The 19549-nt window shown below is 30.7% G+C and overlaps 3 protein-coding genes across 3 annotated transcripts; 1 reads left to right on the forward strand and 2 right to left on the reverse strand.

Annotated features, from left to right (window-relative positions):
• The first annotated feature begins 853 nt into the window (after positions 1-853).
• On the forward strand, positions 854-6818 carry LOC113510824 (uncharacterized). Its single transcript, XM_031907205.2, has 7 exons — positions 854-1681; positions 1759-2351; positions 2829-3815; positions 3902-5226; positions 5321-5521; positions 6094-6177; positions 6592-6818. The coding sequence occupies exons 1-7, from the start codon at positions 873-875 to the stop codon at positions 6739-6741; spliced, it is 4149 nt and encodes a 1382-aa protein (XP_031763065.2). The 5' UTR covers positions 854-872; the 3' UTR covers positions 6742-6818.
• A 215-nt stretch (positions 6819-7033) lies between these two features.
• On the reverse strand, positions 7034-10750 carry LOC128200963 (uncharacterized). Its single transcript, XM_052896292.1, has 2 exons — positions 9689-10750; positions 7034-9164 (listed from the first exon to the last, which is right to left on the reverse strand). Exon 2 carries the CDS (start codon positions 9157-9159, stop codon positions 7288-7290), a length of 1872 nt encoding a protein of 623 aa, XP_052752252.1. The 5' UTR covers positions 9160-9164; positions 9689-10750; the 3' UTR covers positions 7034-7287.
• Positions 10751-11993: 1243 nt separating this feature from the next.
• LOC113510596 (40S ribosomal protein S6) lies at positions 11994-16908 on the reverse strand. Its single transcript, XM_026894052.2, has 6 exons — positions 16751-16908; positions 16222-16426; positions 15601-15746; positions 14516-14686; positions 13399-13545; positions 11994-12117 (listed from the first exon to the last, which is right to left on the reverse strand). The coding sequence occupies exons 1-6, from the start codon at positions 16754-16756 to the stop codon at positions 12031-12033; spliced, it is 762 nt and encodes a 253-aa protein (XP_026749853.1). The 5' UTR covers positions 16757-16908; the 3' UTR covers positions 11994-12030.
• Positions 16909-19549: the final 2641 nt, after the last annotated feature.

The raw sequence follows: 19549 nt of genomic DNA on the forward strand, positions 1-19549 counted from the left end.
AAAAAACTAAATCGTGTACATACAAATTATAACGTAGGGATTATTTGCGTTGTGATACAAGTATATTTTGCTTCGGAACAATTACATATGTACATTGGTTTTTTGCTTCGTAATGAAAGGGTAATTTTAATTGACAAAAAATAATAAACCGTATTAATTATAAAAAGAATTATGAAAATCAATTGAGTTACAAAATAAAATTGAAAAAAAAAAAACTTTTGAAAGTTCTTTAAATAACAGAGATTCGTACCTTGTCCTTACATACAAGTATATGAAATGGACACGTTCTGGCCGTTGTCCATGAAACAGATCATATTTTGATATGATTTATAAACAAAACCATATCAAAATATGCGAAATGTCAGTTATTAACAAAAAGAGTCCTATTCGTGTCAATGGCGTACTTTGTTTTTCAATTTATTACATAATAAGTTTATTTTCATGTAGGTGCGTATTTCTAGACTCGTGAAATCGAAATTACAGTGACTGCTATATATAAAGGTAAAAAATTGCGATCACTTATATACTTATTTTTAGTATTTAGAGCATTTGACAAACATTAAACACTCCTTAAAGAGCATGCTAACGATTTAGATTTCCTACTGTGGATGTATATATTTTTATCGTTTGTATTAACTAGTTATCAACTTAGTTATAGTTATCATCATCTGGCAAAAAAAAAAAATTACTTTCTAGTAAAGTTTTACCTTTTGCTGTCTTATATTGTGACGATAGTATTATGCTGTGACGTGCTACGGTCATTTATAAAAGTATTCAAGAACCGAAACCTGTTTAAACATAAAGAAAACTTCTTGCAACTTTTTCTAATTTTTTGTTGAATTGTTTTAGACTATAATTGAAATTATCGGGATATGGCAATAAATTCCTTAGAAATATGTAACAAGATTAAACCCAAATATTCCGATTCTATAAATAGTTTCAATAGTAGTAATTCGGTTTCAAATATCACCAAAATTACGGTTACCACAGAAGACAATATTAGCGCTTCTAGTAAATGTAAAAAATCGAAGAATCAATATTCCAAATCACCTTATCTCAAAGGCGACAAAGTGCAACTGCTATCTAGAGTAACGGAAAAGAGGCTTATTCACAAACTAGAGCCAAATTACGTTTCTTCTTTTCCATTAGCTGCTACTATTTACAGAGTGAATTCTGATGAAATCAGACCACTAAAACGAAGCAATAAAAAAAATAAGAAGTCTGTGCTAACCCTTCCAAATGAACAGTCTCGTTTACCCGAAACGTGTACTGTGAGTGAAATGAATGACTCAGAATATTGTAACAGAGATGACAAAAATAAAAAAACAATAAAGAAAAAGCGTACACCTCTACTAAATAAAAGAAAATCTCGAAAAAATAATTTTGAATTCTATGATAGAGATGCTCGATATTGCTCACAGATGAATATTGATTTAGATTGCAGTTCTAGTGATATACTTAATCAATTTAACGGTGATGGAAGAAAACTTTCTAAGAAATCAAGTGTTGCGTTCAAACCTTTAATTAAGAATGAATGTAATGCCCATGATGTGTGGACAGTACTTAGAAATATAAATAGGTTTCAGTTTAGACCCTCGCCGCCCATGTCAAATGACAGCAACCGCTCACCAAAAAAGAAAAAATATATAAATAGAAGACGCAATAATCGCAAAGATGCACGGTATGTATAAGTATTTTCAAATAATCATAATTGAATAATTCTCCATTATAATTTATATTTTAATTTACCTATTTTAGAGTTATTGAAACTTGCCGCACAGAAGAAATTGCATATATATCTAGCTACGATATTGATAGCAAATCTGCAACGAATTTTTCACCACTGTCCAGTTGTGATCGTGTTACGGTAATAGATAAACAAGGCGAATTTAGTAAAATCGGCAAAGAATTTGAAAACAAAATTGATAAATTACAGAACACAGTAACACCTACAAATAATATGAAAAATCGTAATCTATTAAGAAATAACATTTTTGGTACAAAAAGTATGAAGGGTAAGGAAAAAGAAAATAAAATTAGTAATCAACTGGTACCTATAGGTATATATAATGGTGTCGAAACACATATAGACAATTTAAAACTAAATGTCAGCCAAGACCACAAAGTAGCACTTGGTACCGAAATTAATATGGCTACAGATAATTCGATGTCATATAATTCTGATCAATTATCTTTGTATGTAAGTGCAAATAATACCAATAATTTAAATAACACGAAAAAAAATAAACAGAAAACTCATAAATCTGTTGAACTTGTGGACAGTTTTATGTATTCTGAACATACGGGCTCGAGCAAAGCAGGCCTTCATAGCACTGTCGATTATAGAAGAGGTATAGTATAAAAATCATTATTTGTGTTCCACGTTATAGAAGATTGTAAAGGTGTTTGGATATTTATTTATACTTTATTGCACAATAAAGTATAGATAAATATAATAATACATAAAAAATGACAGAGGTAAGCGAATGTATAAAGGCGAGTTTAATTCTACAAGAGTTCGCTTTCAGCATAATCCAAAGTGGAAAAGAGCATGAATGTCATATATGTTTATTACTTTATCACGTTAAAAAAATTATATAATCTGTTTATTTAATGCACGAGTTCAGTTCTATTTCTTATACTGTGCTATTACCAAATTATATACCTTCTAACTATAATCTAAGCTTCTAAGATCTAATTGTATAATTGGTAGGTATACATCGTACATACCATGTCAAGGTTTCGAATCAGTACTTATATACAAATAGGTGAAAAATATTACAATAAATGCATTTTGTGAAATTTCTCTTCACATTTATACCTTACAGATAAAAATAAGTTAGACAAAGTATCATCTGATGAATCAAGCCACGACACAAAAGCGATAACCAGAGTTGTTCCGAACAAAAATTCAAATATAGTTGTTTCTAGAAATAGAAAACCTCGTTTAGTAACAACAATGCCTACTACATCAATAGTGCCTAAATTAACACAAACGGATATTAAGAGAAGATTAATGAATTTAAAGTATCCTATAACAATACTTGGAAAAGATCAGTTAAGCTCTTCGCCCATAAATCTTGAGAATTATGAACAGTTTCAGGGTTTGGACCACCATATATGGCCATTTATGGTAGACTGGTATGATCAAAACACCGTAAATGTTAGAAGTGACAACAAATTGAAACACAGCTTGAATAAAGTAGAATCTGTGATACAAAGAAACAACCAAATATTGAGATCTGGGGGAAGCGTAATTCTTACAAGACAAACTGATCGGGAAGTGTTCTTAAACAATGCTAATAATATTAACGGCAAAATGATTTACAATTTGGACGATTCGTTACGCAAAAAGAAAATAGATTACCAACCAAATGCAACAATTGAAACGACCAATAATACTAAACTTTCACAGATTAAAAATATTAAAACAATGCGACAATTGAAAGATAAAATGTTGAAACATCTTTATAAAAAATCTTCAACACAAAGCATGACAAATAACAATTATCAACAAATAGGTGGGCAAGGTGATGAAAAATCTCATAATAATACAAATGTTTCCACAAAAGTAACCATTAGAAAAAAAGTTGATGCTAGTACGGAAACTATTTTGAAATATAATGAAATATTTCCAATAACACCCTCAATTAGTTCACAACTATTAACGAATTTAAAAAGACCATTAAATACGAATTACCCATGGGCAAAGGGTAAGAGGACTAGTGATTTAATAGAAAATGTCATTAAAAATATAAAGAATGGCATTTATTATAATCAAGAAAATATAGAAACGGTTAAAAGTAGCTGTGTAGGTAAGTTATGTATTTGAAAATTATAATAGTACTTATTTTATTAAAAATAAAATATCTTTAATAATTATGCTATGTAATTGTTTTAGAATTCAAGGAAGCTTCGGTACAGACAACAATGGTTGCATTAAGAATAGGTTCCACTAATACAATAAATAAGGAAGAGAAAACTATCAAATCATTAGAAACCGCAGTATTAAATTCTGAAACAGACAATTTCCAACATATACATGGATTTGATACTGCGTTACCATCACTAGAAATAAAAACACTAAATACCAAAGAAATTGCAGTAAAACATTGCATAACAAACGTGATGATACAATTTGACGTAACTATACCAATAGAACAGGATACAGTCTGTTTGGATGTACGAAAATCATTCTCATTTATACCATTAAAAGTTACAGATAGACATACAAGAGTATATAAAAGTAAAACAACAATATTAAATGCTATGTTGCCTGCCGAACTGTGTTGTATTATACCGAAAATGATAAGTAACATATCCAATGTAGAATCAAAATTTACTTTTTCATCTGCTTTATTAGATAAGACTGAATCTCAATTATCTACAATATCTGAATTAATACATTGCGAAAATCCTGATGTATTTAAAACTTTTATACCATCTTCAATAAACGTGTCAACAAAATTAGAAAAAATATTTACAGGATATTTTGCAAAACCGTTTAAATCAGAAATAAAAAAAGTAAATTACACATTGTCTTACAATATAAACTTGGCAACAGAATTGTTAGATGTTCTACAGGTTTCTTCGATGTTCCCCTGCATGTTAAAACGTCTTACGCCTGAAAAATATTCAAAGCAAAAACAGAAACCTAATAGCATGCTAAAAACCTATGTAGAAACTCCGCCTAAAAAATCATCGTGCTCTACTTTACAACCGTATGTAGCATCAAAGCACAGCTTGATTCAAAACTCTGCAATGAATAATTTTATTAATATACTAACTAAAATATGGAATTATAACAAATTTAAGAATTACAATATAATAAGTGAGAATGATGGTAAAATGATATATTTACCTTTTGCTATTAATAATTTGAAAATCGATGCCTTCTACAATAGCATATTGAAATACAACAACAAAGCTTTAAAATTAGGTGCTGCGAGTTATTACACAACACCTCGATGTATAGAATATAAACCTCAAGAGAAAAAGGAATGTTTTTTAAATAGACTTTTTTATAATAAAGGAAAGAAGAAACATTTCATAAAACTCTACAGAAAATGCAAGTCGACATCTAATATATCAGCTGAAAAAAGTACTACATCTCTGTGCAAGATAGCAAATATTGATGATTTCTTTCAGGCTCTTGGGTCAGGAAAACTTATATCTAATGTTTTTGACGGAAGCGCAGCGAAAAAAATACTATCATGTGTAATCGAAGTAAGTGAGCTGTTCTTCTTTCATTATAGATTAAGAATATAGTTGAGCCATATTATTAATTTTATATCTGAATTAAAAATTATATTCATTTCAGATGAAAAACTGGATAACAGAGATTAGTCAAAGACAAGCCATGTTGATTCTGTTGTTAATCAACAAGAAGGATACACCAATTTTAGTGCGTTTTCGGCCGGTTTTACTACAGGGCATAGCTGTGAATAGGATAACACGCGTGTCTGAACTTGACATGGAAATTGAAGTCATAGAAAGAGAAAATTTTAATAAATTGTCAGACGTAAGTACAAGTGTCTACTTGTACTAACTTATCATAGGTATAGGTGTCTACCTATATTTTTTATATGCAAAAGTTAAGAGGCAGATGATGCTTGTTACTTAGGGTTATTTTTTAGCGATTCATATATGTATATATATAACGGGAATTTAATGAACTCATTGTTTGTCGTTTTCGACAATTGTTTCGACTTCACCCGGAAATCTTTTTCAAGGGGCGTACGGCGCTTTGTATCATAGCGTCCCGTTTCGTAATAATTGTGGGTAACGACAAATATAATAAGTTCATAAAATTCTCATTGTTTCATTTAATGAATTACACGCTGGTTATAAAACCAGCGTGTAATTCATTATGTGTGTAAGTATGTACTTAAAACGTAGCACGTTAAATGCCAATTAACTTACAATGAAATAGCAAATTTAGAGGAAAATCAATCTATTAGGTAGCTATTGACATCCATTTGGGAAAGATAAACCTTGTATGATTTCGAAGAATGAAAATTAAGTATATTTATAGTTTAAACATGCCCCCAATGCTCCTGTACAGTTTTAATTTTAAGTTTTTTTTCTTTACAGTGTGAAGGGATTTCATATTTAACACCGTCCATCGAAAATCATGATAATCTCTTGGAAGAGTTGTACTGGATTGCAAAAACGACTGTAAGACTACGTATTTTTTAATGTAGATAATACAAAAACCCTTACTTGATTAATTTTTTAATTTAATCTTTGATAGAAAGGTTTTATTTATGATAAGTTTAGTATGAGTAATTTAGCATTATTAAAATTTTAAGAGGAATGTAAACTCATTTATTATAATTCATCGATATACATTTACACACTTGGCCAAAGATTCTGCAATTCACAATCAAAACATTTTAGTCCGTTTTCTCTGACAGTCAGGCAAAAAATAATAGTTCATTCATAATAAATCACTATTTATCTTGTAAAACCAATACAACTTTTAGATTTAAGACTATTTAGCGCTTATACAAAGTAGCGGATGAAGACGTAAAAATTGTACAATCGATAAAAGTATCTTTTAATTAATCCGTAAAAATCTGCATGTTATAGGCATCCGACTATCAAAGACCGTTCGACGAGTCATCAGAACGTTTATTGAAGTCTCTTTTAGAAAAACGCAAGAAACTTAATCCATCCTATCTTCGAGTAATGGCACGTTATGTCGGACTGGGACTTCTGAAGTCTCCAAATAAAAAATAATTTTTATCTATACGTAGATACTTCCTTCCTTATTTAAATTGTTTCGTGGTGTTTTTAAAGTATTTACAGTGGTTCGAAATCGGTTTTGTTTTGTAAATTTTATTTATATAATTTTAGAATATAAAATAAATATTTTTATATTATTTCACGACTTTGATAGTGTAGCGGTTTAAAAAACCTCACCTTTTGATTGTCGGAAGTTCGATAGCCATATTTATATTCATGAGTATATATATATTTATTCACTTGTCTATGACAGTGGCATATACCAAGTACTACGTTTACGTAGAGATGGGCAATCCACCTGGGTGGGTTTAAAGTCTGGTGGGTAAAAACCGGGTGTTTTGGGTTTATTGGGTTTAAACCCCATAAACACCCAAATTTTTGGGTGTTTATGATTTTGTACTTCATCATCGTCATCTCAGCCGCAAGACGTCCACTATACTGGACATAGACAATATTATTATGCAGCCTACAGAATAAAAAACTTTTAATTTGATTTTGAGTTTATTAAGAAAGAGATGAAAGTAAAATGTAAAACTACAGTCAATCACTGTCAGATTCAGAGTTATTACAAGCGATGAATTGTATAGGTTCGATAGGCTCTATTTCGTCTAAACTGTTATGTTCATTTACTTGCTCAATGAAAGCTTCTAAGGTATTTTCTTCATTAAACTGAATGTCCTCGCATTCAGCTTTATGTTTAAGATTCCAGTTATAACAAATGAATGAAATTTTTTCAGTTCTTTCAGTTGTAAGTCGATTTCTTTTGTTATTATGTATGTAGCCTTGGATACTAAAGGAACGCTCAGTGGCTGCCGAAGTACAGGGAGCTGATAGAATACGAATCGCTACTTTGCTTAACTCAGTGGAACCACAAATACCTTTCCACCATATTAGGGGCTCAATGCTATCTAATGAGCTCCATACAAATCCTCTGGCCCAAAAGTTTTCTTTAGCTTTATAACACGCCAAATCTGCCATTACATTTGACAAACTTAAGTGTTGGCTTAAATTGTAGATAAACTCCATACCCTTAAGTTCTTCCTCTTGAGTAAGTTCGACTCCTAGAGTCCTGGGGTCTAGAATATATGCTGCAAAATGTATTGGCCTCATTGCCATATTGCATCTTGAAGATACTGATGTTAGAATCTGCTGTTTGCTTTCTTCGCTCAATGTCGAAATCTCATTTAATGCAAAACGTATCTTAGCTTGTACATCTCTAAATGTAATGTATGTGCGATGCAAACGATTCTGGTCGCTCTCTAAGTAAAATATGCTTTCAGTGACTGGTTCCAAAATACTTATACATTCCCCTGTCTTCGTCCAGAAATCATCACTTAGAATTAAATCTTTAATATCTCTTGAAATTACCACATCTTCTCTAACTGTTAATATTTGCAAAGCTATCTTATTTGCTTTCAAACTTTTTAACGAAGTAACATGACTTCCCCATCTTGTAGCACAAGGCAATTTTAGTGTTTGTGTAGAATCTTCACCCTGCCTTGATTTTATCAACAAGGAACTTAATCGTTGACTCCTTTTAACAGTTTTTATTATATTTATGGCTTGCATAATAAACACAGTTACTTCTTGTATCTTTACAATATCTTGGCACAACAAGTTAAGGATATGTGCACAGCAACCGAGAGGAACAACATGTGGATATTTGAGTTTTGTTAATTCGAATGCCTTTTGTATATTTCTAGCGTTATCGCCAATAAGTACAAGAAACTTATTTGCTCCATACACTTTCATTACTTTTTCAACTTCTTGGCTAAGGTATTCACTAGTGTGAGGATTACTTTCTGTATTCAAACTTTTAACGTATGCAGGTTGAGGTTTTGATATAAGAAAGTTTATTATTCCTTCATTTCTTAAATTAGACCAGCCATCGCACTGAAGGTGTAAGTAACTACAAGCATTTAGTTCCTCATTTAACTCAAAACGCATTTCTCTATATATTTTATCTAAGTATTTTGTCGCTAAAGCTTTACGTGAAGGTATTTTAAATTTTGGTTGCAATTTTTCGAAAAATTGTATCCATAAAGGATGTTGCACCATCGATAATGGCGTCCCTGTTACAAATATAGCTCTCGCTAATTCTGTTTTTATATGATCATCGGTGTCTTGAAACTCAGCATTTATTGTAGTGTTAGCAGACGACGAGGGGCTTATAAAAGAATCATTTGTCTCTATCTCTGACAGTCCAGACATTTTGGTTTTGGACGAGCTATCTTTTATAAGTTTCATAGAGTCTTTTAATGTTTCTGGAGATTTTGGACAAGTGATAAGATGTTGAAGCATTTTGGCAGCATTACTGAATTTGTAGACCTTATTACAAAGCTTGCAAGAAACAGACTTGTTTGGTAAAGTACGGTAGTGCTCCCATATGCGTAAATCTTTAGGTCTCCCCATTGAACCTAAAAAAATGAACGATGATTAGTTGGTCTGACGAAAATTCAACAATAGAGTGCCTATTTTTTTACAATGATTATTTCTTGTTATTTACAATAAATTTATTAAAAAAATAATAAAATAAATACAAAAAACCTTTGTAAAATTACATCTCCTCGGAGGATTAAACGCAGACGCTAGTTTATTATCGTATTGTTCTGTATTTTTCTCAGCAACTTCTTTAATTCGATTAGGTACTTACGCATATTATGTTAAAAATAAATATCTAGTACACATCTTAGGCTATCCACCATTATTATCCAATGACGACTCTCAGCTAACTATGCACTATCATCCAAAATAAACGTGTATGGAAAATTTTATCCCAGTCGGTTGAGGATTGAGGATAATTGCATCAACATACGAACATACCTACATACTTTTATTTACATAACGCAAGCTAAATAAAAGCTTGTAATAATACATCTAATTTTAAGTTAAAATTGTTAAGTGATCATGATATAATTGTATCATTCAAAAATCCACTTACCTTTAATTATTTCTTGTTAAGTATAAATATTATTTCAAATCTGCTCCCTTAATATGCACTTTTTTACTGCTTTTCCTACCTAACACGTTACCAGGAAGTCACGTTACCAGAGTCAGAGTAATAGTGAACACGTTTGACAGTGATTGTCGTCGCCTCATATTCAGCGTCGACGAATAGGGGAATCCCCAGTCATAATGTATTGCATGCGTGGCGGTCTTACTTCAAATCCATAAACAAAGAGATAATTACAGAACTCGATACTAGATGGCGCTGTTTTTGTTTGAAGAAAGTTTGCGGGCTAAAATACATAGAATTTCATCAATGACTTCCACAAAGAACAACATTTCTGTTTTTTCTAAGTCCGTATCTCTTCCGTATATTTCATAAGATATAAGCTTGGGCTACATTGTTATGCAACGTGATTTTGTCGCTGTCTTGCTAGCAGGGTTGACAGATATACGATTTAAATCGTACTCATACTATTATTTGTCTATTTTTTAATGTACGATCGTAAAGATTATGATCGTAATTCGCACAAAAACATACGACTTTTTGGTTACCTGGCAACATTTTTATTATGAAACGAACATGCTCACATCATCAGTCACATGCAACAATTTATTGGGGATTTCCCCTTCACATCTGGCAGTCCTGCTTGCTAGAATATAGGTAAGTCAGCCACAGTTACTGACGATCGATATTTAAAGGGTATTGTTTTTGTGCTAAATATTTCATAAAAACGTTATTTAATACTTTGTGGATTATTAATTTAGTTGATAATCACTGGAAGTAAAATGGATGCTAATTTGAGAGATCAAGATCTTCGTATAAAACAGTTAATAAAAGAAAATCTACGTAAGTACTCTTTTTATACCTAGGTAGGTAAGGTATAATAAACACAAAAGGTACTTAGATCGCGTGTGTTCGAAGCATTTATTCTAATAAATTTAATTTAAAATTGTAGAAAGAAAAAAATGTCTGCCAAGCCGTAGCCGAAGCCGATCTCCAAATATATTTGGCGATAGTGAGACCCAGTGTCCAGATGATTTACCCAGCGTCGTCGCAACAAAGAAAAAAACGAGGATAAAGTAAAAGAAAATTTACTGAAAGAAGAAACAAACTGTTCTAAATGCTTAATTTATGGAGAAGAGGATAAAAGAAATGAGTATTTCGGACTGTTAGTGGCTCAAGAATTTAAATATATACGGCCATGTGTGCGAACGAGGTGTTATGAAGAAATTTTAAAGTATCTACGGGAAGCAAAAGGCCAACATGTTGATCAACTGCAACATGAAAACACTGAAAATTAATTACTTTCATTTTATTATATATAGATTTTTAAAATTTCCTGAAATATTATTAGTTAACGTTTTATTTAATATTGTAGAATTGATCAATACAATTTATAAAAATAATTTATTGGTATTACTTACATATTTTCAAAAAAATACGTAAAAACCTATTTTTTTGGGTGATTATGGGAGTTTATGGGTGTTTATTGGGTTTTTACCAAAGCACCGGGTTTAAACCCGGTGCTTTGCCCATCTGTACGTTTACGTGTCCGAATACCATATAGTAATAAATACCAATATTCGATGTTTTAACTTTTCTCAGGAATGCCAATGTAAATAATTTTCTCACGTCAATATATTTTATTGTAATTTATCAATGCCTAGTAATATTAGCAGCAGTGTAGTTCATTTTGTATATAATAATTGGTGAAAGGGATTGTTAGTAATGGCATAGATAGAAATAGATACTGACGGACCCATTACTAGCAATACACCGCGTTAAGTCTACCTCCACTACGCGTTTTTATCATATTAATTCTTGTTGCATTCGTCATAATAGGATAATATGACGACGAAAGTAGATCAGTTCGGAAGCCGACTTGCTTTCATGCACATTTTTCTCCCCTCTCTACTGACTGTGTATACCTATAGAACAGGCAGGGTTGCCATTCCATTTTCATCCCATAAAAAAAGAAACAGAATTTAATAGATTGTTATACTAGTAGTACTCGTAGATGTTTGAGAGTATAATTTTAACGAATTATGGTCAGCTTCAATACAATTTAATGGAAAGATAAATATATAACTTGATGGATAATAAAGTCTGATGTATTACAAATAAAAAATAGATAGTTTCGAATTTATTTTGAGAGTATTTCTCATTAAGTTGACAGATAACAACATAGTTTGATCAGCGAATTATATGATACCGATTGTATTACGATTCGTATAATGCGACAATTTTAATCCTCCCAAACATACTAACGTTAACTAAGCAAATAAAAAGACAATACTAGGATTTACATTTTTTTATTATAATAAGTTGATTAATCACTTTTGCGGCGCACTCTGGCTCGAGCTCTTTGAATCGCGCATGGAAGCCGAACGCCTGCGTTTAATCTCTTCCTGGCGACGTACCTATAAAATATTAAATAATATAAGACTAAATTCTGAAAAGGATATTCTGTTAGATGGATTGATATTGTAAATGTGTTAATTTAGAGATATGTATACAAATATTTCGGTATATTGGTCACATTTGGTGTTTTTTCTAAGCATTGAAATTAGATCAATGAAGATAAGAAATTGAATAAATTGTTGCTGATTTAATACCTTAGTCTATATTGATAACAAACTAAGGGGTAAGACACAGCACCTTTTTATTACAGCTAAATACGAACAGCACAAAGAATGTGCCCATATGGTATCAGCTGTTAAGAAGTTATAAGATCAATATAGTATTTACGAGCATGTAGATAGATAAAGAAACCTACACTGAAATTACGTTTCGTGATATCTTTGTGCCTATTGATGAAGATAGTGATGAGATTTAAAATATTTTAAACAGATTTTGATGAGAAGATTGTAACTATAACAGCTTCATACTATTGTAATTAAAAGTACCATAGAATGGGGTGAATAAAATTCATAATAGAATAAAAATCTGGAAAGTTTAAAATCTTTTATCCATGTCTACCATGCTTTCTGTGCAATACAAATAATATTTTAGAATTTACTTGTTTAATAGTAGTATGATGTAATAAGAAAATTTATTAGTACCACATAAATAGTTCTCAAAATGGGGTGATTCAAATCGCTAAGACGGTAAACAAAAATGCTCATGAGATGAAAAGGTTTTGTCATTTAGGGTTATCAAAACAACTACTTGCAACATAATAAAAGGTTTCTATTAATTGTTATTAAAAAAAGAAATGAAAAAAAAAAAAAAAAAAAAAAACATGATATTGTAGATAATTACCATTGTTTGTTCATTTTATATAATGTTACTATATGAATGCCCAATTCAATTTCTAAGAGAACCTTGTAAGAGCATCTATTCACATATTTAAATTTACTAAAATGACAATCCTAAGTTTTTTTTATTGACCTCTTTCTCATTTTTAATCACCCCAATTTCGAGGTGTGCAGAAATTTTAGATATTTTAAAAGATTTCAAGAAAAGCAGGTGATTTAGTTAATAATATAGTTAAATTTTAAAAGTTATACTTCTGGATCACTACATTTACACTATATCAAATGTTACTAACTTGAAAAAATTTCAAATTGTTCCTATTCACAGAGTTTTATGGTACCCAAAATTAATGTTAATATCAGTTTGAAATTTCTTTTTTAAACAATTATATTATATCTAATAGTTGATTGAATATAAACTAATGCCTTTTTAATTTTTTTTATTACCTTAGATTCCTTCTTTCTTTGAGCGAGCAACTTAGCGTATTCGGCCTCAGCTGATTTACGTTTAGCCAGACGCTTCTTCTTAAGTGCCAGACGGTGACGCCTGCGTTGCAGAACAACAGGAGTAACTAGCCTTTGGATCTTGGGGGCCTGAAAAACAATAATAATTATGAAATTATAATATTATGAGAATATAGAATAAAGGAGTATTCATAGTTCTTTGAATTAGGTACATCCATTAAAAATACTATTTGCACCCCCACATAGGTTGAAACTTAATTTACGTTCTAGAATTAATTATAGAATTTGCCACATGCTATACTATATAGATATACTCTCAAGGATACCTTTCAGTTTCTACTTTTATTAAATATACATAAAAATTTTTTTTTTAACATTTTAAGCCAAATTGGTTATAACTTAACATAAATACATTAAATGAATAATTTGCTTGCTCTTACAAAATTTCAAAAGAGAAATAGAGTAATAGTTGCTTTATATTCAGATTAGCTTAATTTCACATATTATCAGTTTATTGATTCACAATTAATGATAATAGATCATCAGACCTATCATAGCAAAAAAATTTTATATTCTAATTTCATAGTGTGTTAATATTTTTTGAGTCCCTTCGATTTCATTTGACTTTTAAACTTCACCACACACTATCTAACTTTCGACACCATTCATATTGAGCAAATTTCTACTTTTAACTCAATCATGGGTCTACTATCAAGCTGTTACATATGTAATTTTTTTTAATCAGAATTTATAAAAAATATGTAATTTATATAAAACTATGTTCAGCAGTGGACAGATAACAGCTGATATGATGATGTAACTTATAAATTAATAATAACATGGGAATTAAATTGTTCAGCACACTGTAAAAGTAAACAGACATTGTAGTCTGAGTCTTCTGCTCGGTGCAAACATTTTATGCCCTGATGCTGCTGTTCACTTGCTATAAAACTAGTAAACAATATTGAAATCAGGGATTGAATAAAGAACTAAATTTTTTTTATATATATTTTTGTATGTGTTTCTTTATATTTTCTACTTTATTCCTATCGCTACAGAATTTTTAAAATCATAAATCTACTTAGGTTCATATATTTACCTTATATCTGGGTTTTGCATTCTCTTTGCCTTCTTTGGCTGGCAGGAGACGTTTGACAACATAACGACGGACATCATCCTCTTTAGTCAGATTGAAGAGCTTGCGAATTTTCGAAGCACGCTTGGGGCCAAGGCGACGGGGTACATTGCCATCAGTAAGTCCAGGGATTTCCTGTAATATAAAATGTTTTTAGATATATAATAAATACTAAATATTTTTTTATAAAAACTATTTTATTGTTTAATCTATTTCAACTATTAGTGTTCTCTATAGTCACTTTCTTTCAGTTTGAGAATTCACTGCAAAATAATAAGACAAAATAATTCAATAACTAAAATAGGTTTATTTAATTTTTGTGAATAAGGGAGCTAATATATACTGAAAAATATAAAAAAGCGAAATAATTGTATGGTATATATGGTACATATCATACTGCATCGAGCATTATATGACAAAACATATAAACCATTTGCTATACCCTGCCGCATATAATTACCCAAGATTTGCAGATCTGGGAAACAGTAAGAACAGGGATTATATTAATAAGTAAACTTATTAACATTAGCCTTAAGAATATTGTTACTAATAAATATTAATGGACCAAAAGTCCAAAATAAACATTATTATTATTATAGAGGTCATTATCCTCTATCATTCATTTAAGTGTGACTCGAGTAATAAACATCCAAATCTAAATGGGTTTATTAAGTTTAACATTAATATTTTTTTTTTCTGAAATAAACATTATGAAAAAATACAATATAAATTTTCTCAAAGCCTAGTGTAGTTGTTTGCTATCTCTTGGAATTTTAACAAAATCTTATGAGATTAGGCCATCTTTTATCCTCACGAATTTTCACTCATACGCTGGTCACATGAATGAAATTTGCAAGTATAAGTTGTACATATATTATAGACAAATTATATATATAGCATTATTCCTCTTAAAACATCTCTAAAAGCTTAATAACTGCAGTTGCTAAGCTGCCTGCCAAGCATGGCAACTACAGGCAAAACTCCCCTTATGGGGAAGGCTTATGTCCAGCAGTGGATAGTTAATGGCTGAAGTAATAACATATAATCACCTGGGCACCCTTGCGGACAATAACAAGGGCCAAAACAGACAGGTTAGCATCGACAATGCAGCCACGGACTGACTTGCGTTTCCTTTCACCATCACGACGTGGTCTGTAGCATGAGTGGCCCTTTGACATCAGTAAACGCACACGACCTGTTATAATAAACTATATTTAGTATTTATATTATATCAATGCACAGTATTTCATATTGAAATAATTTTAAATGAAAAAAATAGGTAAAAATATATAAAGTACATATAATAGAATAAAGTTAAGGTACCTCACACTTAGGATGTAATAGCCTAGCATAGCTTCTAAGTTTTTGAAATGAATAATGTGGATTATGTCATGTGGCTTTTAATTCTGGTTTATATTTATTATTGTAAAGCTCTTAGGGATAAAAAAAAATACAATCAGAGTTTGACGTGCTAATATTGAGGGCACATTTTAGCTTTAGATTAGGAAAAAGGACATCTAAAGTAAAACAAAATTATTAAAAGTGAATAAGAGATTTTGTAACAATAAAGTGTAATAAATATTGAAGTAACTTGATGTAACTAGCAATTTTTATAATTTTAACAAATATAAAAGAATTTTAGTTAATTGGATAGCCTGTTTTCAACTTACTGTTGGTCAGAACTCCTTGTTTCATAGGAAAGCCCTGCTTGTCATTACCACCGGCGACACGAAGTACATAGCCCTTCCATTCGTCTCCTAGTTGATCCGCTTCTACTTCAGCACCCATACGCTTCTCGTAGAAGATACGGAGCTTATGCTCATCCACCACCTCGAATAGCTTCTGACATCCCGTTGCCGGGTAGGAGACGTTTAGCTACAAAAACAACTTTAAGGTTATATACATTTATACCACTATTTATGAAGCCTAGTTCCATTTATTATCTTTACAATAAAATATGATTGTATATTATTGATTTTAAAACGGGCAATTCACACTCAAAACCATATTAACCAAATAATAAAAGGCATGAATATTTTCAATTAACAACACGGTAAAATTTATCGAAATTATTCACAAGAATCTTAACACTCCCAAAAGAGTAACTGATGACAATTTTTAGTTTATTGCATTAGCAAATCTTTACGGGTATTATTTTAAAGCAATAATAAATATTTTATTTAAATAAATAATAAGAACCTTCATGACTGTAGCTTAATCCTTAGAACGTCAGCCATGAAAAAGAACCAGAGACAATAATAATATAGTGATGTGATGTACGTACTCTCACAGAACTATTGAGTAGAGTAATGTACAATGCAAAAAATATTAGATCTCGATATTACTGAACGAATATTGATAATTAATTATACGATGTTCGACTGCTTTTCCCGTACAGAATCACTTTATTATCCGTTTGCTTATATGTCTGTCAAGATCCTTTCCTTCAGGAATATATGGCATTAAGTTGAAATTAATATCAAATATTCAAATCAGCAATTCCTTGAAGCCGTGAAAAAAATTAAACGTTTAGTGGGAAAAATAAAGCCTATACGGTTATATCTTTTGGCTATATCAGATAAAATGAATAAAAGCAAGGGTATTTAAACTTATAGGGTAGTTTCTGTTGACCTAAAATTAGGAAATTTGGCAAGAAGGAATATTGTATACCATAACTAAAAGTAAAATATCTTAAATTTGTAATTATAAAAAAAAAAAAATAACAAAATATTTTCTTTTCAATCGGAATTTGTATGGAAACCTCGGTGGGCGAGTTATGTTCGCACTTATTTTTTTCTTTAACTGTCTGGTTTTATAATCCTTGAATTTTTACTTAACCATGATATCGACATCTTCGGTATTCCTTAATGCAGTTTCTTAAGTTTATTAATAATACAGATTAATATTTAAGTCTTCACTAATTATATAATTGTTACTTTAGTATACATCAAAACTTATCTGTAATCGTAATATTTGTAAAATTATATATAACATTTTTGAATAGTAATTTTTTTATTACTTTCTTACTTATAATATTGTACATAGTCTGTTTAATTATTGTGAACAGATTTTTGGTGTATTTTTTATAAATAAATAAATAAAATTATATTCTTGAGTCTAAAAAACGCCATAGAGATATTGTTCAACGCTATTTACACAGAATGTATTATGAGACTAGTGTTTTTAGTGGGTGATAATGGAATGGTACCCCGTCTGCGCTAATGGGATACGCTGTATGAGACTAGTGTTGGACGGGTGGGATGAAGGAATTTATTCATAACATTTCTCGTACATTTAGAAAAAAATATGGGGGTCGATAAAATTCGTCACATCACACAGGGCATCATTATTCTCCGACAAGAATACAGTAAAATCTGACGTCGTACATGCTGACAAAGCTGACCTGTGGGAGGAACCTAACATTCTAAAAGATGAAACTTGAGATACGCTGATAATATCAAATGACTATTCTTGCACAATCATTATTGTTGAGAAAGACATGGAGTTACGTTTTAAGACGCTGTTGGAGACTAGTGTTGTAAGGCGTCTCTCCTTTACTTCTTGCACAATCTGAGAAAGACATAGAACCAAAACCAAAACCAAAATGATGATTGTGGACAGAGATAAACACAATAGACCAAATATAATGACAATAGACAACTGTGAAGTTGTTACGAATTACGTATACCTTGGTTCCACGATCATAAATCCTGGAGGGTGTGAGGACGAAATAAGAAGGAGATGTGCTATCACAAAAACAGCTGTGAGTAAACTGCATAAAATCTGGAAGAACCGCAACATCACGAAAAATACCAAAATGTATATAATGAGGAAATTGGTTTTTCTAATTTTCCTGTATGGTGCAAAAACATGGACGATCAGGCAACAAGAATGCCGAAAAATTTATGCTCTAGAGATGTGATTTGTGATTTGAGATCTCATCAAAACGGCCATACAGCAGACTATTGTGGAATGATCTCGCTCGGCTGTGAACAGAAGTAGATGGAGACACATTACGAGGACCTCAATCGCGAAGGAAAGCCTCATCGACAATCCACTATTATAAAAACCACGACCACTCTATCAAGAGTGTGAGACTGAAGGGAGAGAGAGAGAGAGAGAAACTGTTTAATGTTATTCATATTAAATTGAAGTACGTATTTTTATGATACAATTATTTGAATTACTCATAAGAATAGAGTAATGGTGCCATTCTCAAGTAACTTCAAAAAGGAGATTTTAAATTCAATTATATATGTTTTATTCATAAGATCTTTATTATTAGACTAATTGCTTTTAAAGTCAAAATTTGAAGATCCGTGTACACTTTAAATATGTATCTGATATAAGAATTAATAAAAACGACTGCCATTTTTTGTTATTGAACCACACATTTGTATACAATCCAAATTCTTTAAATAAAAATAGCTACCACATTTTTTTATTATATAGCCGATCAGATTCAAAACGATATTTGAGGAACTCTATATACTTTAAACATGGATCCGGTGTCACAATTAATAAAAATGGCCGCCATTTTTATTTAAAGTGATAAAACTGTTATAATTTGTATATAAATGATATTAAATATTATAAAGAATTATTTAATCCTAATAATAATTTAGTTTTCAGTTTTTACCTTATTCTAAAGTAATAATTTCTAATCTAGTAATCTTGTTATGTACACAGATGTATTAATAAATTGACCCGTTTATTTCGGTGCATTTGTATGGATACACTTTATCTATATAATCTAAGGCTAAGGCTATTTTTTATCTTGATTGTGTGGATATACTCCCGGGCAAAAGATATCTTCTATATGATTTTATTAAACACACGTATCCGTCTAAGACTTAGACTCTATGTGAACGGTTACCATCAATGAGAATTTATTGATCCGCTAATTAAATCATTATGTGTTCATAGGCCTCTATTTGAAATTCTACACATATATTGCATTTTAAGCCTTTTGACGTTTCTGAGTCTTTCCGCCTTTTT

This window comes from Galleria mellonella, unplaced genomic scaffold, assembly GCF_026898425.1.
Source record: "Galleria mellonella isolate WM207_F2 unplaced genomic scaffold, CSIRO_AGI_GalMel_v1 utg32, whole genome shotgun sequence".
Lineage (NCBI taxonomy): Eukaryota > Metazoa > Arthropoda > Insecta > Lepidoptera > Pyralidae > Galleria > Galleria mellonella.

Bases quoted from the DNA above. Each gene is read 5' to 3' on its own strand.
- LOC113510824 (XM_031907205.2), top strand. From the start codon at position 873: ATGGCAATAAATTCCTTAGAAATATGTAACAAGATTAAACCCAAATAT. The intron at 2,352-2,828 runs GTATAGTATAAA...TATACCTTACAG, and splicing joins CACTGTCGATTATAGAAGAG to ATAAAAATAAGTTAGACAAA. The intron at 5,227-5,320 runs GTAAGTGAGCTG...TATTCATTTCAG, and splicing joins TACTATCATGTGTAATCGAA to ATGAAAAACTGGATAACAGA.
- LOC128200963 (XM_052896292.1), bottom strand. From the start codon at position 9,159: ATGGGGAGACCTAAAGATTTACGCATATGGGAGCACTACCGTACTTTA.
- LOC113510596 (XM_026894052.2), bottom strand. The intron at 13,546-14,515 runs GTAAATATATGA...ATTGTTTTTCAG, and splicing joins ATGCAAAACCCAGATATAAG to GCCCCCAAGATCCAAAGGCT. The intron at 12,118-13,398 runs GTAATAAAAAAA...AATATTTTATAG, and splicing joins AAAGAAAGAAGGAATCTAAG to GTACGTCGCCAGGAAGAGAT.